General features: G+C 37.1%; 1 protein-coding gene across 5 annotated transcripts in view; it reads right to left on the reverse strand.

The window, feature by feature from the left end:
• The window catches only part of GSK3B (glycogen synthase kinase 3 beta), a 279430-nt gene that overhangs the window by 69570 nt on the left and 184574 nt on the right, over window positions 1-25286 (reverse strand). For all 5 annotated transcript variants that reach the window (XM_043990488.1, XM_043990491.1, XM_043990490.1 and 2 more), the window contains exon 8: window positions 3673-3768. In XM_043990488.1, the coding sequence (XP_043846423.1) occupies window positions 3673-3768 (96 nt within the window). The remainder of the gene's footprint in view (window positions 1-3672; window positions 3769-25286) is intronic.

Consider the following 25286-nt stretch of genomic DNA (forward strand, 5'->3'; position numbering starts at 1 on the left):
GAAAGGAACCTCAGGAAGATTCGATGATGAAGCTTCCTTGGTACAGCCATAAGCTTCTTTTCTTTTGCAGTATAGTAAAGCTCTTACCCCTTATTTCTATTCCTAGACCTTACAATTAGATAATCATTGGACTAAAGAGCAGGGACTGGTTTTGTTTTTGTTTTTTGCCTTACATTGCATCCCCAGTGGCTAGCACAGAGCCTAGCATAGAGTACATGCTTAATGTTTATTGACTAAAACCATACCACCTCCCACCCCCACTCCCCCAGAACCCACAATGTTTATTTACTGATTACCAAAACTGGAAGAAGTATCTCTATAGATGTCCTGTAGTCCTAATAGTCATAAATGGCATAGTCAGAAACCAGGGTTAGATTTTAAGTGGGAACTTCTTTATACATCAGCAATGGATTTAAAAACCTCAAGACATCTGGCATATACATATAACTTGCAATGTATACTTGTAAAGTGAGTTGCCCCTCACCTGTTTAACAGTGCTCTGAGCTGGGACAAATTGAATAAAAAACAACTCTGGTGGAAGCAAAACAGCTTCAGTCACAATAATGCTGATTCCTATTTCTAACTATGCAAGGACAAGGCTACTTTCAAATTTTAGGTTAAAACCTTGGTTATACAAAGAGACTCTTACTGGCCTCCTTTTAAAGGTAGCATCACTGGTTTTCTAGTGGTAGAAAATACAGAAAAAACAAAAACACCCAGGAGTCCAAAGGGATATTAAAGTATCCAAATTCATCACAATCCTTCTGCTGCTACAGCTGTATGAAATTTTGAAAGACTGCCCACACCCATTCTAATAGATACCAGAGGCTGTATAATATGTTAGGAACATTGGTGTCAGAAGATCTGGGTTAAACTCCTGCTTCTGAAACCAACTGTGTGATCTTGGGCAAGTTACATAACCACTGGGCTACAGTACCCTTTATCTGTAAAATGGAGATGACTGTAATGCTTGCACAATTTCCTTCAAAGAATCCCAGGGCGAGAAGAGAACTCATGGATTATCTAGACCTGGTCATGTAGTTTCAACCACACCTGAACAAGAATCCTCTCTATAACACAATAGTTATTTAGATTTTTCTTGAAGTTCTCTAGTGAAATAACTTATTACTTCCTGAAACAACCACTCTCCTTTTGGACATCTATCATTCTTAGGAACAGTTTTCCCTTACATAAAGGACTAAATTTGTGTTCCTAAAAGTCCTAACCATTTTGTTTCATTTTTCCTTCTGGGCCAAGAAGTATAAGACCTAATTCCTTTCCCCATCACAGTCCTTCTCACACTTAAAGACATCCATCGCGATGCCACCTAAGTTATTTCTTTTCAGCAAGTATCTATTAACTGCCTACAATATATGCTAGGTACTGCAGATGCAAAGACAAACATGAAACAGTTTTTGTCCTCAAAGAACTTACAGTCTATAGGGAGAGACAACATGTATGTATAAAAGTATACGTAAGAAAATAAAGACAAAGCCATCTGGGGGTGGAGGTAAGGGAAGCAGCAACATGTGGAAGAGGGAATAGGAAAGGCCTCCTGCACAAAGCAGCACTTGAGCTGAGCTGTTCCCTAGGCTAAATATTCCCAATTCCTTCTGTTCCAGCTGACTGGATCTTTTTGAATCCTGCCTCACCCACTGTTGTTACTTAGTTATTATTCTGAGTATTTGCAAATTTGACGAGTGTGCCATTTATGCTTTTATCCCAATCACTGATAAAAATGTTAAGTAGCAAAGGGTCAAGCACAGATCTTTGTAGCACTCTACCACAAACAGACCTCCTTTCAAGTTGAAAGAGTTGCTGTGAGGAAAGCACTTTGTAAATCATATGCACTTATATAAATATCAGCTATTAATATTATTATATTCCACTCTAGTTTATAAATTACACTGAAGGGATGTCATCCAAAAAAATGTGAGATGACACAGAAACCCATTTCTAGCTATCTGAAAATGTGATACATACTACCTTGGGTGACGTTTTAGACAACAAATGTCAAAATTATACATATCCTGAACATTTCTGTATCAAAAAATTCCTCTTTTTTTTTGGGGGGGGGTGGTGGTTAGAGAAGGTACAGCAGTGACCTTACCATGCCTATTTGTAATCCTATAACAGTTCACATAAATGCTGGATTAAATTGAGATGAGCCCATGAAATATGAGTAAATACAAGGCTAGGTCTAGAGTAGCCTTAGGATACCCTTAGTCTGAATGATTCTTCAGAGACCCAGTATGGTTTCTGTGTGCTCTAAGGTAGGTTTGAGGATTTCACAGTCACCTTGAAATGAATTTCAATTTAGGTCCTCAAATTTAAATAGTCTCCCCGAGGTCCTCCAGATTTCCTAATTACTTAAACTAGAGATGGAATAACATCTGGAGTGAATTCAAGGTACTCTTATTATATCTTCTCAACTAAAATCAATCAATCAATCAGGAAGATATTCAAATCTTGATCTCTCTGTTTGTGACAACTGTCATTAAAATATTATAAGGTACCTGGACCTAAATTAGAAAGAAATAAAAAGCACAACTAGCAGCATGAGCATATTTTCTAAAGTGATGGAAGTGATTATAGTATATATAAATGAAAAATTCAGATGGCCATGAACCCAAATAATTTCTGTTTTCAGCATAAATGGATCTATAAATCTTATTTACTAAAATTCTTCATAGTGTTAGAGTGACCATTTCTGATTTATTTTTAAAAAGTGCAATGAAACATGAGACAGCAAACAAGACAGAGCAGAGAAGGTACTAGATAGAGAGTGAGGAGGCTTAGATCCTAAGCTTGACATTTGCAAAAACTAGTTGTGGTCTTATAAGACACTTAGCTTCTCTGGGCTTCAGGTAATCCGCCTGTAAAATGAAGGAGTTGGAATAGCTGATTTCTAAGATAATTTTAGCTCCAGCATTATCTTTACTGTTACATATTAAAATGAGAAAAATTCAAATCCAATTTAAGTTATTCTAGTTGGTAGTCAAAATTGACCTTTTATTAAATTAGTACCTTTCCTCCTAAAAGCCTGTTCATAACATATTCTTTCTATCTAATACAGAATTATGGTTTTCTGATTAGCAAGTGAAACTCGGACAACATTTCAATAGTTTTCCATTTGTATCACTGGCAGGAATAGATTTGCTTTAAATTTTGCCTCAGAGCACCAAGGAAGAAGAAACCAGAGAAGGGGGGTTGCCAAGAGAATCTATAACTTTAAAGGTGAATTTTCAATAGTAAGACCAGTGAACTGAAAAAAAAGACACCCATGCATGCTATCTTTGTTGTGATGCAGGAAATAAGTACTCTTTCCCATATACGTAAAAGAAAAAAAAATCCCTAGGGCTCAAAATAGTCATTATAACTCATATAAGATCTTGTACCTTTCCAAACTTTATAGCCTATTGATGTAAGCATGTTATTATGAACTTGAAAATATACATTCAGAGTAGTAAATGTCTATAAGCAATCAAAATGGGCGCATATTATGAACATCAATGAACGTTCACTTGAATTGCTGTAATGCCTTCGATTCAACTACTAGGTCTCAAAGGAATTTTGTTTAAAAATTAAGGGAAAACTAAGTTTTAAATCAATGCCAGTTAGTGTACTTTTTGCCCTTATGCTTTAATCATTATTCCACTCATTTAGACTCACCTTAGTCCAAGGATGTGCCTTAATCTGAGGAAATTTGAATTCAGTGTAGTTTGGATTCATTTCTCGAATTTGCTCTCGCGTTGGCGTTCCCAGGACCTAAACAGAGAAAGCAAAATTTTTATAGAGTCTATAGAAGTTGAAGTATACTTATTATTTTGTAACACATGCTACACTGACAAAGTGACAAATTACATGGACACACAGCTGGTTAAATAAAGCAGACATGATGAAAGCCTTTTAATTTCTAACTGACTGCAAATTTTATGATGTGTTGCCTCCTAGGAAGCATCTCTAAAGACAAATAATACTGATTTAGGATTTGAAAATTAATTCATAAAAAATAAAGTTAGGTCATACATATTTGCAAATACTTGTACATCAGTTGTTATCAAATAAACCTAAAATCTGTCAGAATAGGATTACCATTGGTCCAATAACAATCTGAGCTGACTTCTAACTGGCTGAGACATCTGAATCCATAAGTCATTCATCACTCTAATAAGAGGTGCTGGATAACAGCTAATATTTCAGAAATATGAGAAGGAAAAGGGAAACAGCTAGTTATGGGCAGGGGAAAAAAGGGAGAAACTGGGGAGTGCTTCTGCTTTCAAAGCAGAATAAAAGGAAGAAATGTAACTAACTTCTCTAGCTAAGACTAAGGGAAAAGTGAAACAGCTAAGAATGCATGAAAGAGTCCTTGCAAGTATTTTTATCCTCCTACGTGACTCTTAGCATAGTCTTTTCTATTGAAGAGCTACCCAATGTATTGGTTGGTATATCTTTCTGGTTCCTTAATATTTCATGGATACTAGTGAAAAATTAGAGTAGTCCACTTGTCACTCATTCAAACTAAGTGAGTAGCTTTTCTGATTACACATCCTGTTGTTTTTTACACCATTTTTTAAATGGAAGTCATCATTGGCAATATATTGAAACATATTTATACCTACCATTTAGTTTTTTATTCCACTTTGGATCATCTACAGTTTTCATTATTTTCCCCCCAAGATTGTGGTAGGAAAATAGTGGACTAAAAAAGGATGAGATTTTGTGGCAGTAAGCAGTTTGGGATCTTTGAAATCATTGTGCAATTTCCCAACTTTACTTTTTGCTCTCTTTATGTGCCCAGCTAGCCTGAGCTATATGCATTCTTCATTACTTAAAAAAAGTTTAACTGATGCCTTGTTTCTAACATCTCAGTTTGCTTCCAACAAATCACCCCAACTAACAAATCTTCGCATAAAGCAAAAACTGTGAAAACTCAAAAGACATAGAAATCACCAGGCAGTATATACAACATAAAAAATACCCAGTTTCCCAATTCAGTACCAAGAGGTGGGAAATGTTTTATTATTATTTATCCTGTAGATACACTCCGTCTTTCGAGTTAAAATATAAACTTCCTGACAGCAAGGTCTACTTTTTTTTGTCCAATGCCTAGTAAAGAGTAGGTATTTTAATTAAAGTACACCAATTAGGCTTTTTATCTGACTAATCTGCTGCTCCCTGGTAGGAAGACAGGTTACTGCAACTGTATTTTCTTTTATATTACTTAGTCATTGCATACATTGTTCCCTTGGTTCTATTTTATTTACTCAGAATTAGAATTCTTACAGTTTTCCTCTGAAATCCTCATGTTTGTTGTCCTTTGCAGCAAAAAAAATTCTATTATATACTCCCTCTCTCTGTATGTGTGTGTGTATATATCTATATATATGTACATACATACATACACACATGTGTGTATATACACACATACATTATAATATATACCATGTTTGGTTTAGCAGTTTCCCAAATGATGGGTACCCACTTTGAAGCTATTTACTAATAGTCTTTACTAAAGTCTTTGGGAGCAGGGACTATTTCACTTTTGTATCTGTAACTTTAGAGCATGGCACATAATAAGACTTATGGTAGTAGGATGACTGCTACCACAAAGAATGCTGCCAGAGTAGTTTTGTTACCTATGGGATCTCCTCAGGACACACACCCAGTGGTGGTGGCATTAGGTAAAAAGGTATTGACAGTTTAGTGACTCTTCTCACTCAATCTCAGATTTTTCCAGATCATTTAGACCAATTCCCAGCTCTGCCAACGTTAAAACAATGTGTCTATCTCCTCAGAGCCCTTCCAACATGGCTTATTTTCTGTCTTTTATCATCTTTGCCAATTTGACACATCCAATTTGTTTTTTGCAATACAGTTAGTTAGACAAATCTTTCAAATGACTATTGATTTCACTGAGTAGACTTCATAATGCTCTGGGTCTTGATATATCTATCAGAGCCGAAGTAGAGGTCTATCAATCCTGTTTATAAACACTATTTCTATGTGAACTCATTTTGGGCTTAAATCAGAAGCCCCAAACCACATCCCATTGATGCAAGATTATGTCATTCTTGTTAGGACCCCAAAATAGAAGGAGTCCAGAGGCTCCAGCTGCATTACATAAATGGAGGAGAAGTTTCTGGCCAGGGTGGTCTTTAGCATGAAAAGGAGAGTCATAGTTTGGACCTTCTCTGTACTTAAAAATGTTGGCTGATAAGAAATCTTCTGACTATGGTTTTTAATTAAAAAAAAAAAGACAAGATCCCTTTGGAAGCTTTCAGGGAATTAAATTTGTTTAGCTATATTTGGGAATAAGTATCCCTGTGGATTAAGGTAAGACAGGTATAAGAAGGTATGAATGTGAATATGATTTGATTTCATTAGGTAAGTTCCTGAAAAATATATAAAGCTAAAAAAATTATAGTGAATCAAGAAAATATCTAGAGCAATGACACAACCTGCTTAAAAATTCCATGTTCAACTTAATGCAAGATTTTTATAGTGAGTAGCCCTACCATATACTTTAGCAAAAGTAACAATTCAAACATTTATTTCTTTTAAGTTTATTAAGCATGTTCCCTATGATAATCCTGTGAGGTAGGCACTGTAAAGACATAATCTCAATCAAGGACAAAGAACTCTCAATGAAATTAGAATTTCATGATACAAAAGCACAGGGTTGGACTGAGCTCTTAAAGGCAGACTGCTACTTGAGATGACTGTTACCATTCTTAAACATACTTTTATTATGCCATAGGGGTCTGTGGTTTTATTTCCTCCTCAGAAATGGATCTCTGAAGTTAACTGGAAAATTATTTGACATACATATTTTTGGTTTATGCACAATTTTCCAGGAACTTATCTAATGTGTATAGCAAGATCACCCTTCATCCCCAAATTCATACCCACTCCCTCTCCTAATTTGTCTCCTCACCCTTACATGGAGGTATATACCAAATACATTTCTATTTAGGAACCTTTTACCAAATATACAGGACTTATATATAATAAAGATTCAGAATTACTGTTTTTCAGTATTTGTGAAACATTCTTCATCAGTGTATGCAATTTCATCATTCCACTTAAAAATATCAGTGTAAGCACCAGCAGTACCAGCCCTAGAAAAACCTGCACTAAGGACCAGTGAATCTGTCCTTAATTAAATTAATCAATACAGGAAAAGCTAAGGGTATAAGACAGGTGGTCAGTAAGGCTACAAAAAGATGAGCTCTGATATTATTGAAACTTAGTGCCACAGCCAGACTATCTGTTTAACAATAGGGAAGGCAGCAAGCTGGGCTGAAATAATACTGGAACCCACACTTAAGCTGTCAAGCTCTCTTCTACTTTCTACTTCTTGACCTCTAATACTTATTTCCACTGAAAGAGACCTAGTCTTTGTAAGGCTAGTGTTATTTTTCCTACTTACCACTGACTCCTACCTCCCTTGCAGATTGGAATCACAGCTAATTCCAAAGACAAGAAGATCCTGTAGAGGAGCTATGGTGCTAGAAGTGAAGTTACTTGGATTAGCAGCTTCATAGTTTCAATCACACTTCTGAATATTTTCAATATTGCTTTAGTCTCTTTCAGTATTTCTGGGGAACTTTACAATATTCAAAATAAATGTTCAATTTTAGCTAATATGTTGTAGAGGGAGAGAATTTCAATTCCCTTCTACTACAATAGGGAATGTAATCTTCCACAAAAATATATCATTAAAAAGGGAAATTCAAATCACAGAGTATCCTACCTGTGTTCGATAAGAGATAGGGCATTAATGGTACCATGTATCAAATTAAGGGCTACTGGTTTGTTTTTTAAAATCAGGGTAAAATCTCTATTGTCTCTATGATCCTGGGTTAGTCAAAACAGTTTAAGCTCTCTGGGGAAGAAGTATTATATGGGAAACCTCACTCATCATTATTTGCATTAAAGCATTTAAGAAAATTTGCAAAAGAACATAAAAAAGGAAAATCTTATGAAGAAAGTCAAATACTATAAAACCCCAAGGGATGTGATGCCTTTAGACTTAATAAGCACTTAGGTATTATAGTATCATTAACAAATTAATTTTGATGTGTCAAGCAATTTTACGTTGTGTGAAAAGATTCTTTGCACACAATGACATTATTGAGTAACTGGAATAGTAAATAATTTCACATTGTTTTTAACCTTTGGCCTTTGGTGAGAAATGTGCATTTGAGAAAAGTTGCTCAGGGTTGCAAATCAGAAGATAAACAGTTCCCAACTACAACCAAATCTCTTGCCTATCTATCCTTTAGCACATATATTTTCAATTGGATAAAAGGATTTACCCAAATGCAATCTAAGTTACTTAACAAGTTGTTTTACTGTGATTATATAATATACTAAATGTCACGTTCAAATATTATTAACACAAAATACTATGTGAATATTGGAGGCTTTTATGTGCCTCTTCTTTATAAAAATATTTCCTTATTTTTAAAATTCTTTTTTCTAGCATTCAGTGAGACTTGGGTGGAATAGTTAGAATAGGAAGTGTTCCCCACTGAACCTACCAGCCTTTATCTTCTATTTTCCATTACTCAGCAACTTCTGATCTTGGGTTTCCCTCAGTACAAATTTATCACTGATTCAGATCATGGTAGATGCTATGTGCTTCTCATTTCTAAACTTAACTAAGTGGCCCTCAGTCCATCCCAATGTATGCCATCATACTAGCTGATGTCCCTCCCAAGCCTACAACTTACTCAATCCCTATTGCCCACTTCTCCACTCCACATGGTTTACTCATAAGCAAGGTCACAGCCTGAATTGTGACCATGATGCAAAGATGTTCTATTAGCCTGTTCAAAAACATCTCATTTCCCTATTATGCAGCAATACTTTACTATGCCATCTCTCCCTTTGTTTTATTGCTCCTAAATCTATTGTTTGTTTACATGGTGGCATACACTCTCTCTACCTCTCAGTTCTTTCAAAGGACAACACTTCTATTCTATGATCTCTTTCCTTCCCTAATCTTGACCTTTTAGTGAACCCACTGTGGAAAGAGTACTGGGTCTGGAGTCAAAAGACTTGGATGCAAGTGTGAGGCTTTGGGCAAGTAGCCTTAACCTTCTTTAGGCCTTAGTTAATTCATCTTTGTTTGTTTTTTGAGGGGCAATGAGGGTTAAGTGACTTGCCCAGGGTCACACAGCTATTAAGTGTCAAATGTCTGAGGCTAGATTTGAACTCAGGTCCTCCTGACTCCAGGGCTGGTGCTTTATCCACTGCGCCACTGAGCTGTCCCCTAATTCATCTTTAAGATACAGGGGGTTGGACTGGAGCTTTCTGAAGCTTTCTTTAGCTCTAAATCTATGTCCAATGATCTTCTACTCTCAATTTTCTTGTTCCCTAGTCCTACTGCCATTCATGACTTGCCTGGATCGAATCTCTTCCTTAACTCCTGTGTTGCTGAATAGTTCCAGAGCAAGTCGGACAGTGCTGATCAGATACAAATTTATGTTATCTAATCTCAACTAGGCCCTCATTGAAACAAGGCATTCTTGTCACCATAACTGATCTTCCATCTTTCTTACTACAACAGATGTTCCAAACCTTTTATCTCTTCAAGACTCAAATAGCAACCTTGTCCCAACTTGCTCAGCTGAGGATCTCATGTCATACTTTACTGGAAAATCATTAACCCGAAGCACCCTCTTATCCTTATCTCCTCTTTTTATGTCCCTCATACCCTTCTTTATTTCTTAAGAGGTGACCCCTCCTTCTCAATAGGACCTTCTTTTACATGTATCCTTAATCTGATTCCCTCCTATTCTCTTAAGGAGATTTTCCCTACGAATATAGCTTTCAATGTCTTTAGTATTTACTCTCCCCATTTACTGGTTTCACCCTGTTGCCTACAAATATATCCAAGTATCCCCAATTTTTAGGCAACTTTCAATAGACCCTACCACCCCTGCTAGCTAATGGCCTATATCTCTCCTTGCCTACTCAGTATACTGTAAAAATCAGTCTATATTTTCACATTCTTCTAAACCTTTGCAATGACTTCCAATGTCATTGCTTAACTGAAACTACTCCTTCTAAACTTACTGGTGACCTCTTAATGACCAAATCTAATTAAAGTCCCCTCAAGACTGATTTTTCATAACCTCTCTAGCATTTGACAGTTGTCACTTTTCTTCTGGATACTCATTTCTCTCCAAATATCCTAAAACTGTTTTCTTTTGGTTTTTCTTCTCTGTCTCTCCTGCTGTATATATGTATCCACGACCCACTCACTAACCCCAAGGCTTGGTCCTAGGTTCTTTTCTTGCTACATTCTCTTACAAAGTGATCTTATCACCTCTCATGGGTTCAATGATCATCTTTCATCAATAGGGCTTCTAGAGATATATATTCAACCCTGGGCTCTCTTCTGAGCTCCAATTTCACATAATGAATTGTCTAAGTAGACATTTCTTAAACTGGATGTTCAGCAGGCACTCAAACTTAATATATGCAAAACAGAACTCATTATCTTTTCCCTAGAACCCATCTCTATTCTACTCTATTATTATTGAGGACATCAATATCTTTTAAGTCAGTTACTCAACTCCTCACTTGAACTCATTTCTTACATTAGTTAGTTGACAAATTTTATAATTTCTTTCTCCATAACAGCTCTCAAAAAGAGCACCTCTCCACTCATACACCCACCACTTTAGTTTAGTTCCTTATTAATTCTTGTTGAGACTATTGCAATAGCTTGCAAACTGGCCTCCCTGCCTTTAATTCACTCCCAACTTTAATCTACCCTTTCTTTATACAGCCACCAAAGTGATTAGGGATTTTCCTAAATCCAAGTGTGACAATGTCCCTCCCTTACTCAATATACTCCAATGCCTCCTGATTATCTCTAGGATAAAATATAAACTCTTCTATTTTAAACTTAAAAGCTGTTCGAAAGGAAGTCAAAGGCAGAATAAAAATTCCTACCTATAGCAAAGTATTCGAAGTAGCACTTTTTTGTGGTAGTAAAGAACTGGAAAAAACTAGATGCTCCTTGTAGTGGAATATTACTACACCACTAAGAAATGATGACTGTGAAAAATAGAGAGAATTCAATATGGAGACTAATGTACAAAGAAAACAATACACAATGACTAACAGAGCAAACAGAAAGATCAAAACCCCCAAACTGGAAGCTGTATAATTTAATGACCAAGCTTGGCCTGAGAACAGTTGAGAAAATGCTATCTGCCCACCAGCTGCAAATGCCTTGCTCTTTTAGAATGTCTTCCATCACTTCTGTATATGTATCTTTTATGCGCCTAGTTATTTATTTACATGTTGTCTTCCCCAGTAGAATACAAGCTCTTCCAGGGCAAGGACTATTTTTGTCTTTCTTTGTATCCTCAGCTCTAAGGATAGTACTTGGTACGTAAAGAAACACTTTACAAATGCTTGTTCATTGAAAAATCCCCCTATTCTAATGTCAAGATAGAGTCTATATGTTGGGTAATTTTATTGATCCCTTTTTTGCTCTTTTAAAATGTGTTTCAAGGGATAAATCACTGGGAAGAGGATAAGAGTTATTTATATATATATATATATATATATATATATATATATATATATATATATGGAATTGAACACATATATAAAACAAGTCATTAAAAAGAGAAAAAAATATATGTGTTAATTAACCAACAAAATTAACAAACATTCACAGAGTACCATGTAGGTGTAAAGAACTATGCTAAGTGCTTTGGAAGAGTTGTTTCCAAAGGGTGGGGGCAGGGTCCCCAGAGGGAATGTGGCCAAACCTCCAAAGGGTATCTTCTGGAACTGACTGGAAATCACTTTCCACCCTCTAATCTGAGCACCTGTTTCCAACTACCTTTTGTATGCCCCATCCAATAACTCCATCTGGATTTTTGCTTGGGGCTACCTCAACCTCAGGGCAGTTATAAATTAAGTAACCCTTTACCCACATCAGTCACTCAAGTACTATTGGTAAAATTCCACACTCACATTCTACCCCCAGATCATTTTGTGGCAGAACAGGCTCCATCCACTTGGAAGGAAGGTTCTGTACTTGGACTCCATGCTTAGGACTGGGATAGATAAGAGTGAAATTTAATTTTGGGTGAGGCTGAGTAGGTCAACACAGGATAAGAAGGTATAGGTGGATTATGATCAAGATCACAGCTATGATTATATTATTTTTCCTCTAGATTCACGAATCTTCAAATTTCAAAATTACTGTTGAGGATCCTAACCATTCTTCTATTGTCCTTCTATCCCTTTGTGTCATTGCTGAGTTCTTACTTTTCCTCACCTCACATCCATAACTAATCAGTTGCCCAATCTTTTAAGTTCTACCTTCACATTTCTCTTTCTTCCTTCCTTCTTTTTTTTTTGGGGGGGGGGGGCAATGAGGGTTAACTGACTTGCCCAGGCTCACAAAGCTAGTAAGTGTCAAGTGTCTGAGGCCATATTTGAACTCAGGTCCTCCTGAATGCAGGGCCAGTGCTTTATCCAATGCGCCACCTAGATGCCCCTACCTTCACATTTCTTACTATGTTCTCTTCCCACTACTCACAATTCCACCAACCAGGCCACATCATCTTTTGCTTGGACAACTGTAATCTCCTAATTGTTCTCCTTACCTTGTCTCTTTCCGCTGCAATCTTCCACATAATTGCCAGTGATTTCCCTAAAGCATATGTGTATCCATGTTATTATCTTACTCAAATACTCCAGTGACTCTCCTATTTATATTATTTCATCATTGGCTCATCTTTTAATTTTATGTTATTGTTTAAGTTTTGTAATGTGTACAATTATTATTAGGAGGGTAATATATATAATTATTACATAAGTGAATCAATACATATTTACAGTTCATGCTTGAATTTTTTTTTTAACTGATAAAGGTGCACAATGAAAACAGTTAACTTTTAGAGAATTCAAAGAATGCAGGGTACATGGTCCTTTACTTTCTGGAGTTTACGATCTAGTTAGGAAGACAAGATATACATATAAAAACATAACTAAGAGTCCAAAAATTAGATGGTAACAAAATGATGCCATAGGGTAAAGAATTAATCAATATTCAAAGACAATAAGTTAAGGGGAAGGGGCAGCCATAAGAGGGGAGCAAGAGTAGGCTGTGCCAGGGAGACTTGAATTGATTTGATTGGTCCTTGAAGGATGGAGATGATTTGGATAGGTAGAGAATGGGCTACTTTAGGTTGTGGGGGAAAGGGCCTGGGGAAGGAAACAAAGTAGACAAAGACATATGATCAAGAAAGTGCAAAGTTAGCTGAAATGGAGGGCTTAAGTAGAAGACAAAGAGAAGATAAGGTTAAGAAAACAACTTTGATGTCAGTTAAGTGGATGGCCTAAAATACCAGGCTTTATACAGAGGCCATGGAGAGTCACTTTGTGTTTGTTTGTTTTGTGGGGCAATGAGGGTTAAGTGACTTGCCCAGGGTCACACAGCTAGTAAGTGTCAAGTGTCTGAGGCCAGATTTGAACTCAGGTCTTCATGGAGAGTCATTTAAAGATTTTGAAGTGATGGAAAAAAAGGGAGAGGGGGCAGGTGTGGCATGAAAATAACTTGCAAGTAGTATATAGTATAGACTGAAATTCAGGCAGGTAGATGAATTAGAAATCTCTAGCAATAATCTAGGTACAAAGTAATGAGTACCCTAAACAGGGTTGTAATAAAGAGAAGAGACAAGAATGGGTGGATCAAGATAGAGAATAATGAATTGGCAAGACATGGCAATTGATTGGAAAAAGTTGGGCAACAGAGAGATACAACATGATCCTGACAAATCTAGATGCCATTGACTGAAACAGAGATGATAGCAAGGTGAAAGAAAATGAAATCAGAAAATTCTTGGTGGTAGGCAAATAGAATTTGGAAAAGAAGTCAAAAGTAAAGATTTAGCTAAATCCATAATTAGGCAAAATGACAATGATCATTTAATTCTGAGTGTATGTACAAAATGAAGAGAAAGCCAAGGCCTTCATTCTGATAAACACTTATTTAGGGGTTGGAAAAAGCAAACCAACCACTGCTGGCAAAAGAGATATAACATTTCAACATATCTGTAGTGATTTAAGGTTTACAAACCATAAAAGGGAGACAACATTGGCCTAAGAGTTATCTAATTAAATTCTCTGTTGGTGGTCACAAACACTGCCTAATTTCTTTATCAAAATTAGCAAAAGAAAGGTTTTTAATACTAGGTAGAGAAAAATGTTTGTTTTTTTCCCCCCCAATCTTTAAATAATTCAATAAATAGGCCCATAGTAATTATTGTCCAGGAAGCCTCTCCAGCATGTAACATTTAAGTTGTCTAGTAAGTGTTTATTGGACAAGTTGGAAGATTGAGAAAACTTCAATAATATTAATCCAATAACGGCACCTAAAATCAAGTAAAATGGATTTACAAAGCTGAAAAATCTTTGGGAAGAGGTCAAATTCATCATTTTTATAATCACTGCTTATTTCTAAATTGAAAATGGTCCCACTCAACATCTCTCTTTTGAAGTTTTTGATTCAGTCAAAGGAAAATGGTTCTGGCATGATGAACCTGGCATTAATATTGATAGGCATCTTTCATTATAGTTTCAGCAAGCTTCCATGAACAATACTGCCAGAATATCGAATAATGGTTTTTTAGAAGAAATTATTCTGATTGACCAGGATGAAGTGTACAGCTTAGCTATGCTTCTCCTGAATAAATCTATAAGGATAAAACAATTAATTATTTTTTCCTTATCTTTCATATGTTCATATAGTTCATATGAAGTTTTGATCAAATGATATGATTTTACAAGTCTTAGAGGATTACTCCTTAAAATTTGTGATCACTGTAAAGGAGAAACTTTAAAGATTAATTAAAAAAAAAAAAGAATAACGTTTTCTAGTAAGAAACCCAACAAATCTCAATGGCTATGATGGGTAAAACTAAATGTGTGTGGTTACCCTACCTGTCCCCTTGTGGGCAAAGCTAACTAGGACAACAGTTTAACAGTTATGGTATTAAACATTTATTAAAATATATTACAGTTTAACAAAGAGAGAACAAGAATAGGAAAACCCTAACTACCTGAACCACTCCTGGTTCTGCTGCCAACCCCTACAAGGTTCCAACCACCAACTCCCAAAACCAACTGCCTCACACACTGCTTCAAGCTGATTGGTTGAGGGTGGTCACATGCTCACACTGCAGGGGGCCCATGTAATATTAATAATATTCTCACACTTCCCCCTGTGCTTCATTAAGAAAGAGTTTCCTGGGGCAGCTAGATGGCCCAGTGGATAGAGCACTGGCCCTGGAGTCAGGAGTACCGGAGTTCAAATCCAGCTTCAGACACTTAACACTTACTAGCTGTGTGACCCTGGGCAAGTCACTTAACCCTAATTGCCTCACTAAAAAAAGTTTCCTTAAATGAAGCAATAACATTACATATACTTATAACTACCAACGTAAAGGGAATGAAAAGAGAGAAAAGAAATTGAGCAACACATTGACAAAAACTAAAGGGAGACTACAGACTACAGACAACCAGATAATCGGTACAAGGCATTTGCTATATCTAAATTCTAGCTTCTTAAACTGTGGGGTCGGTCAAAAAAAAAAATTGGTAACGGTAAAGGGTTATATATACCTGTTTTATATACCTATACACCTGGGGTCAAGTAAAAGCTGAAGAGAGCTTCCCTGTAAATGATATGGTAGGGGATTAACTGTCATGTAGACTAGGCTAGTTTTGCCTTAAAAGGCATTAATAACATCCCTGAAACTTAACTGGCTCTGGAAGTGGTATGCTGTTAAATATCTAACAACTAACTTCCTGGAAAAAAAAAAAAAAAGGACACATCTTTAATTAATATTCCGGACATTTTTTCCATCACCTTCTTAAGTTTAGACAATTGAAATAACAATAAACCAATCTCTGATTTCTAGCATTTGCCAATTTTCAAGGTATAAATACTCATAGGGAAAATTTAACAATAGGCTCCCTGAGTCAGTTTAGCCAGATCCAGTCCACCCATGGGTTCAGGAAGGCTTTACATTCTATCCACTGACAAATTCCTATAGGTCTAAATATAAAAGCTATCACATACAGAGGTGCGGTTGTTTTCTTGCTTCATTTTCTGATCAGTAGATAACCATGGTCAACATAGGGAAATTGAACTCAACTGAATCCCTTGCTAAAAATCTTTTCCTGCTACAGTTAAATAAATATACTTTTGTTATAACATTTTCCCATGGTCCATGAGTGGCTTATTTCATTCTAATAGAAACTAAAGCACCAGATCAGGTGATTCAGGCATGACCTGCAACAACTGCTTATAGTTTTACTGGGCAATAATGGATTAGAATGGCTTCAATGTTGGTAGCAATGTGGACTACATATCATGAGGAATTCCAATAGCCCCAGGAGGAATAGAGAAAAACTGAGTACTGGCATTAAACAAGGAAAGAGAGATGTAAAAATATTTTCTATGTTTGCGATAATGCCCTGAAAATGACCAACACTTAGGATTTGCGTAATTTTTGTGTTTGTGGATGATAACGACTGTCAGACCCACCAAGCAGGGTAGGACTAGGAACTCTTAAAGGTTAGAATCTGGGGACTGTCTAAAGCCTAGCTTCTTAAACTGTGGTTTTTGACCCTATATGGGGCTCTGTAACTGAATGTGGGTGTCATGAAAAATTTCAACCAGTAAAAGCTTATGTATGCCTATTTTATATACCTATGTACCTGGGGCTATGTAAAAATTTCTTGGGTGAAAAGGGATTCTGTGTGGGAAAAGTTTAAGAAATCCTGGTCTAAGAATTGTACTAAAGGTACTATTTGGGATTTTTTCAATGGAATTTGGGAGCACACTATTAAAGTGTCATATAAACTCTACTGGAACTCTGTGGAAAGGTACTCAAAGAAGCAATTGAAATGACAATGCTTAAACGGTAAAACTCATAAAAAGGGACTATTGAGTCAATGTCAGAAGGGTTATAGAAAGGAACACACAGTGATACATTATTGGTGGAACTTTACATTACTAAAACCATCCTGGAAAGCAATGTGGAATTATGAAAAATGTACATATACCTTGACCCAGAGATTCCACTGCTAGGCATATACCCCACAGAGGTCATTTATAAGAAAATCCCTGTATGTACCAAAATATTTATCGCAGCGCTTTTTGTCATAGCAAAGAACTGGAAATAAAGCAGATATCCACTGATATGGAAAATGGCTAAACAAATTGCAATACATGAATGTAATAGAATATTAGTGCTAAAAAATAATGAACATGATAGAAGCATGGAAAGGCCTATATGAACTAATGCAAAGAAAGTAAGCAGAGACAGGAAAAGAATATAAAAAATAAGAAAAAGAGTAATAGATAGTGTGTATGTAAGGCACAACCTTATAGTTCACTAAAAATATTGAGATAATTCACTGAGAGCTTCTTCCTTCTTCCTCATCTTACATCACTCAGATGCTTTCTGTCAGTATCTCCTACACCCTGTCACACATGAAGTGGCCCTTCTTGCCAAGGCTAAACCATGTACATGCACAAGTGAGTCCTTTCTCATGTAGTCTTTTCAAGCTGACTGTCACCTCTATCATATCTCTATTCTCTTACTAATTTTCAATTGCTTCCTGTCTACTCATTTCTTCTCAACTGCCTACAAACATGCCCGTGGCTTTCCTATCTTCAAAAACCCTCATGTGAATCTTTTAATCCTACTGGGCCTGAAGTTAGTAAGAACTGAGTTAGTTCAAATTCAGTCTTAGATACTAGCTGTGTGACCCTGAGCAAGTCACTTCAACTTTGTCTGCCTCTATTTCTTTTCTTATGTTTAAAATGGAGACAACAATAGTGCTCATGTCCCAGAGTTGTGTGGATCAAATGAGATGGTAATTGTACAGTGTTCAGCACAAGAGCTATATGAATGTTATTATCCATAATCAGTGCATCTACTTTCTCTCTCATTTTCTTCTTTAATTCTACTACCTAGTTTCTGGCCTCATCATTAAACTGAAACTACTCTCTTCAAAGTTACCAATGCTCTCCATTTTTTGTTTTTGTTTTTTTAAGTGAGGCAATTGGGGTTAAGCGACTTGCCCAGGGTCACACAGCTAGTAAGTGTTAAGTGTCTGAGGCCGGATTTGAACTCAGGTCCTCCTGAATCCAGGGCTGGTGCTCTCTATCCACTGTGCCATCTAGCTGCCCCGCCAATGCTCTCTTAATCATCAAATCTAAAGGACCTTTTTCAATCCTTATCTTTCTTGACCTTTCTGAGACTTTGGCAATGGTGTTCATGCTCTTCTTCATACTTTCTTCCTCAGTCTTTTTTGCTGAATCTTAATCCAGGCCCATTAATGGTGTATGTTCCCTAAGGCTCAGTCCTGAGCCTTCTTCTCTTCTCCCTCTATACTATGTCACTTGGTGATCTCGGCAGATCTTAGGGATTCAATCATCATTTCTATGCTAATCTACTTATCCAGTCCTAACTGCTCTCCTAACCTCCAGATTCATATCTGCCTATTGGACACCTTGAATTAGATGTCCTATAGATATCTTAAACTCAACACGTCCAAACATTCACTATTTTTATGCTCGAGTCTTCCTCATGTCTTCTCTTTCCTATTGCTGTGAAGGTCATGACCTTACTCCCAGTCATCCAAGCTAGCAACCTATATGTCATCTTAGACTCCTCACTCTCTTACCCCCTGTTCCCCCAATATGTAGGCTGATGTCAAGACCTTTAGATTCTACACTGGTTATATCTATTCTTTGACATTGCCACCACTTTGGTGTATGCCCTCTTCACTTCAAACCTAGCCTATTGTGATAGCCTGCTAGCTAGTCTCCCTGCCTCAAGTCCATCTCCAATCTAGGTGATGCTCTCAGATCCACTAGGATATCAAAGTGATGTTTACTAAAGTGTAAGTCTGACAATGGCAACCCTCCCTCTCCCATTTAATAAAGACCATTGGCTCCCTACTGCCTCTAGGATGAAATATAACTAGTTTGACATTCAAAGCTCTTTATAACCTGGACCTACTCCTACCTTTTTAATCTTCTTACACATTTCTCTCCCCTCATACACTCAGCAATCCAATGACATTGGACTCTACTATTCCTCACACATGACACTACATTTCCAACTCTGGGTATTTTCACCATCTGTCCCCTAAGCCTAGAATTTTCTTCCTCTTCATCTCTATTTTACTGGCCTCAGTTAAGTGCCAGCTAAAATTACACTTTCCACAACAAACTTCTCTCAATCCCCCTTAATACCAGTGTTTTCCCTCTGTTGATTATCTCCAATTGATCCTATAAATCAGTCAATAAATATTTATTAAAACTACTATGTGGGGCAGCTAGGTGGTGCAGTGGATAGAGCACCAGCCCTGGATTCAGGAGGATCTGAGTTCAAATCCGGCCTCAGACACATAACACTTAGCTGTGTGACCCTGGGCAAGTCACTTAACCCCCATTGCCTTGCAAAAACAAAAACAAACAAAAAAACTACTATGTGCCAGGCACTGTGCTAACACTGAGGAAACAAAGGCAGTTCATGCGCCCAATGAAATCACAGTCTAAAGGGGAGACAACACATAAACAATTATGTACAAACAAGATCAATTGTGTGAGAAAGCAAGTTGGTGCAGTGGAAAGAGTGTGGGGCCTGGAATCAGCATTATCTGAGTTCAAATCAGGCTTTATACACTAACTTTATATCTCTCAACATGTCACTTAACTCATGTCTACTTAGTTCACTCATGTTAAATGGTGAAAATAATAGCACCTATTTCCCAGGGTTGCTGTAGGGATGAAATGAAATAATATATGTAAAGAACTTAACAGAGAGACTAGGTACATATTAAGTGCTTAATAAATGTTTCCTTTCCCTTCCTCCTTTTTGCCTTTTTTTTTGGGGGGGGTGGAGGTATCTTCAGGGCCTGGCAAAGGAGAAGTTTAATAAATGTTAACTGACTGATTTACTTCTTCAAAGTTTACAAAGCACTTTATATGTGCAATATGAATTGATTTTCTTTTTTTTAAAAAAATATTTTCTGGGGGAACAGGGCAATGAGGGTTAAGTGACTTGTCCAGAGTCACACAGCTAGTAAGTGTCAAGTGTCTGAGCCCAGATTTGAACTCAGGTCCTCATGAATCCAGGGCTGGTGCTTTATCCCCTGAGCCACCTAGCTGCCCCTATGATTTGATTTTCACAAAAAACCTGGAAGAAGAAGCTAGTATTATTCTCACTGAACAAATGAGAAAATGAGACAAAGTGAGGCCAAGTGACTTTGCCATGGTTACACAGCTATTAAGTATCTGGGTCAGGATTCCAAATCAAATCAAGCCTTTCTGACATCAAATCTAGGGGTCTAGCCACTACACCATCTTGCTTTCTTATGAACATGAGGATTACCACAATGTAACTGGAAAAAAACTACATAAATTTAAAAAATGAACATTGGGAATTTATAAAGAATAAGTTTGGTCCCAAGGAAAAGATATAAGAAAACACCTCCCCTGTTCCTTTACAGAACTCTGTGTGTGTGTGTCTGCAGGGTGTGAGAGTATGAGGGGGAGTAGGTGTGGAAGATTCCATACAATGGGAAACTTTTTTTGATCTGTTGATTATTTTTTCTGAATTACTTTTTCTTCCCAATGCACATTACTCCCCATGAGCCCAAAGGCCTTTCTGGAATTGTGGGTATAGACAAATGTACCAAATGAACCTAAAGAGCTAAGAGGGGAGGTACTGCTTGAAAAGTTTCAAAAGAGAAACAGCTTCCATTCTCATGCCTACAAATTATAACTTTCTCTCTGGGAATTTCAGTGAGTGGTACATAAAGGGCAGTTGTGAAATGGCGCCGAGTGTCAGCAAGCAAATAGTCTACACACAGGTCTCACCAGTGGTAGCATATGTGGCAGAACTCAGCAAGGCAAGAGCAGCAGCACTTGGGTTGGCACATAAGGCTAACACTCAGGTCCAAGCAGATGGGGGCATCACTTGGCCCCAGGAAAGTCTGGAGAGGGGAGGCACTAGTGCAGGGGGTACTGGTATGCCTGATAGCAAAGGAAGGCCCCCCCACTATAACGAATTTTGCCCTACTGTGGCCCCTTTACAATGTTGCCAGTACAGTATGTAGTACTCATTGAAAAAACTTTCTCAGAGAGGATTTACAGGCCCAAAGGGGTGGTGGTGGTGGTGGTGGTGGTGGTGGTGAGAGGTAGTTTGCTTTTTGGCATCAGGCAGGAGATGAAACTCTTTTAAGCCCTCACTGAAGGGGCGGGGCCTGGGGGGGCCAGGGAAGGTAGTTTCTCTGTAGAAGCTTCTAGAAATACAAAGAATTGGTATAACTTCCCATGACCATGGGGATCCAAGGGAACACTGAATAGCACTGGTGATTTATACAGGGTGATTCCCAGCATCAATCCTGTCACTGGGAAAGACCACTGAGAAGTAGGTAAGGTCCTTTTAGCTTCCTTACTATAGATAACCCTGACCCATAATGAGGATCAGTGATTGTACTAGAAGTTTTTGCCATCTGTGCCAAAGCTGTGATGGTCTTGGTGTTACTCGTGTTCATGATCATCATCTCTTGATACTGGAACAGTCACAAAAAACTGCAAAGATTTGTTCTCACAAAGACTGAACTGTTAAGATCCAGGATTTGATCCTTCTTAAGAAAGAAGGTAAAGCCAGGCAATTTTGTTTTTGGTTCTTGTCAATATTCTGTTACTGCTTCAAGGGGGCATTAGATTAAGGTTTTTTGTTTGTTTGCTTTTTATTTTTTTTCCTTTACTCCTCCACTGCTACCAATGCCAGCCTTCTTGCATCCTCAGATTTGAGCTGTCCATAAATGGGTCTAAAATAATTTAGTAGTACGCAGTATTGTAGGAAACCTAAGAACCATATCATCAAGGGATGGGATGTGGAAGCAGAAATATCTGCCATGCAGGATATGTTAGTTTTTCCTCAACAGTTAATGGCTGAAGAAAGTAAAGTTCAGATCACTGAAATAGCTTTATGGTAGCCTAAGGAGAATACTAGCCTAAAAGGCAGGAGTGGCCCTCCTCCTACTGGTTTCTGATCGGGTTACCAGCATGGACACCATAAGTCAGGGAAGCTTTCCTCAACTAGATTTTTGTCTAAATATACTTTGCCTGCCGTGGCTAAGTAAACCTGTTAACTGTTAGAAGACCTACAAGTGGCTCGTTTCATTCCAATTTAAACTTGAAGCATCAGACTGGCCTGATACAGGCCCAGGCTACAACAGATGGTGAGTTCCTCCAGATGCTCCTATTCACAAGTGACTCTGTGCTGACTGCATTAAGCACCAAAATACTGCAGGACCTCCAGGAATTTGGCCTAGTCATTTAAAAAAAAAGGAAGAGCAAGTGGACAGAGAATTTCTGTTGTCCAGATTTCAAAACACATTTAGATGGATACTACACCGACTACGTCCAAGAATATGTATATCTGGGACAGACAGGTACAGCTGGATGACTAACTGAACTCAGTGGAAAAGTAGGAGGAGAACAGGACCAGATTGCCTTCAGGAAACTATAAGCTCCTCAATGACCACAAACTTCCCATGAAAGCAAAGGCCAAGTGAAAGAAACATCAACATTATGTTAACATGGAATACAAAAGTCTTTAAAGAATTAAAAATGATCATTGCATAGAAGCCAATGGAGAAGCACATGGTGGATGTGAATAGGCTGCAACATATAAGCATCAAGGAACCCCAAAGAATTGGAATAAAAGATGTTATCAAGGAATATAATGATGTGAGATGACAAGCAGGAATGAAAGGACAGCCGAAGAGTTCCACTTGCAGCCTGATGATGTCAGGAGAAAGTGAGGAGGAATGCTTACTTCTTTTTGATACGATGTCATTTGCTGCATATATATTAATTCACTGTCTATAGTATCTTTAAGCATAATGTAGTTTCAATGTTTCTCTCTTTAATCAAGTCCATTTTTATTGCTGCTTGATCTGAGATGATGATTGCTACTCTTGTTTTTCTGAGTTCATCTCGAGCATTACAGATTTTGCTTCTGCCCCTTATTTAATTCTGTGGGGAGCTTTGTTTTGAGTATGTTTCCTGTGAACAATATATGGTTGCATTCTACTTTTTAAGTAATTTTTCCCCATCCTCTTCTGTTTTATATGTGCATTCATCCTATTCATACCCACAATTATGATTAACTGGTATCTTCCTCCATCCAATACCTTTACATTTTTCTTTGTCCCCTTCTCCTATTTACAAAGAAGAATGTGGAGAGAAAATATTTATGTATGATATAATCTGCTTCTATTCCTTTACTTCTTTTCTCTTTCTCTACCTCAGTCTTTGATGAGAGGTTCTCACCCTTTATTTCCCTTTTATTCCCCATGGTAGGTTGCATATTCCATATATGTAATGTCTTTTGAAGATTCCCTCCCTCAAACTATCCCTTACCATCCTTAATCCCTCTCTCCTTAATCAATTCCCTGTTGTTTAAGACAGTTCTATGTCACACTCTTTGTGTATGTATTCGTGGATATGAATTCAGTCTTTTTTCCCCAGTTCAGATTAAAGTAAGGTTCATGCATACCCCGCTACCTGTCTCCTCTTCCATGTTTGTGTAGTCGTCTTCTCAAACACCATGATTATGTGAAATTATAAGTTCTATTCCCATCTTCCCTCTTTCTTCCATAGTGTATTCCTTTTTCCTTCCTTCCCTTTTTCTTCTTCTCTTAAGAATATCAAAATGTAACAAAATGGCTCCCAGGTCCTCTGTCCTATATTTAATAATAATAATAACTAGCATTTATATAGTGCTTTAAGGTTTTCAAAGTGATTTACTAATATTTTCTCAAGTTAACCCTCAACACAACCTTTGGACTCTATGACTCTTGAAGACAGAGTTCAGGAGAGAAACTTTTGTTTTTCTTCCATCTATTAAAATATAAACACTTCATTATTGTAGAATTCTTTTCAATTACTCAAATATATTTACTTTCTAATTTTCTTTTAACAACTGTTTGCATTTCAAAATACCTACTCAGCTCTGGTCACATCATCAGGAATACTTGGAAGTACTCTATTTCACTTAAGGTTCATTTTTCCTTGCAATGTGATACATAATCATATATAAGATTATACTCAGCTATGTTGGGTAAAATTGGCTGTGTGCCTTTATTTGTTGCCTTCTTAAATATTATGTTCCAAGCTATTCTCTCCCTTTTAGTGGCATTTATCAGACGTTGTGTGGAGCTCCCTGGTACTTGAACTCTTTCTTTCTGGCTATTTCCATTTATTCCCCCCTTGACCTAGAAGCTCTGGATTTGGCTTTGTCATTACTGTGACTTTTTTTTTTTTGCTTTTGCTTTTCTTTTAGGTTACCAGTAAACTCTTTCTGTTTTTATTTTGCCCTCTGGTTCCAAAAGATCTGGGCCATTTTCGTTTGTGGTGTTTTTTGGAAATATGGCATCTAGGCTGTTTTATGGTCAAGATTTTCAGATGATAACAATAATAGAAACAATATTAATAAGAGCAATAATTTATATCATACTTTTAAGATTTGCAAAGCTTTTTACATATTACTTCATTTGATCCTCACAACAACCCTGTGAAGTAGAAACTATTGTTGTTGTTGTTGTTGTTATTCCCATTTTAAAATGAGGTAACCAAAAATGAGAGAAGTTAAATGACTTGCCCAAGGTTACAAAACTTAGTGTCTGAGGCAGAATTCATAAAGGAAGCAATGTCAAATGCAAGCAATGTTACATGGTAGGAATCACTCTATGTCAAGCATATGAGGTCCAGTCCTATTTCCTATCCTTACCTTGCTACCCAATATTAAAACTAGGCTATTCTATCTCTGTTTCTATGTTGCGCCTACAATCATGGGTGCTGGCCACAGCCACCCCTGGGGCTTGATGAGATCTTTTATACCTCCTTTGTGACCCTTGATAATTCTTTCCAGTACTTTCTTTCAATGTTCAATTCTCATTACAAAAAAACCCCACAGTATTCTAGAATAAACATAAGAGAATTATTTTGATCATTTAGTATTTACTTGTATATTTACCTTATTTTTTTCCCCTCTTACTTGGAGTGTTTGCAAATCAATTATGCTGCTTATCCATGGGGACTACTGTCCATCCCTCCCCATCCCTCCAGGAATGCCTCAAATCCCTCTTTTTTTGTGGAAGATTCTTTTTTTTTTTTTAACATTCAACTATACTTATTACTC

The sequence above is a fragment of the Dromiciops gliroides genome, chromosome 3 (assembly GCF_019393635.1).
Source record: "Dromiciops gliroides isolate mDroGli1 chromosome 3, mDroGli1.pri, whole genome shotgun sequence".
In the NCBI taxonomy this organism is placed as follows: domain Eukaryota; kingdom Metazoa; phylum Chordata; class Mammalia; order Microbiotheria; family Microbiotheriidae; genus Dromiciops; species Dromiciops gliroides.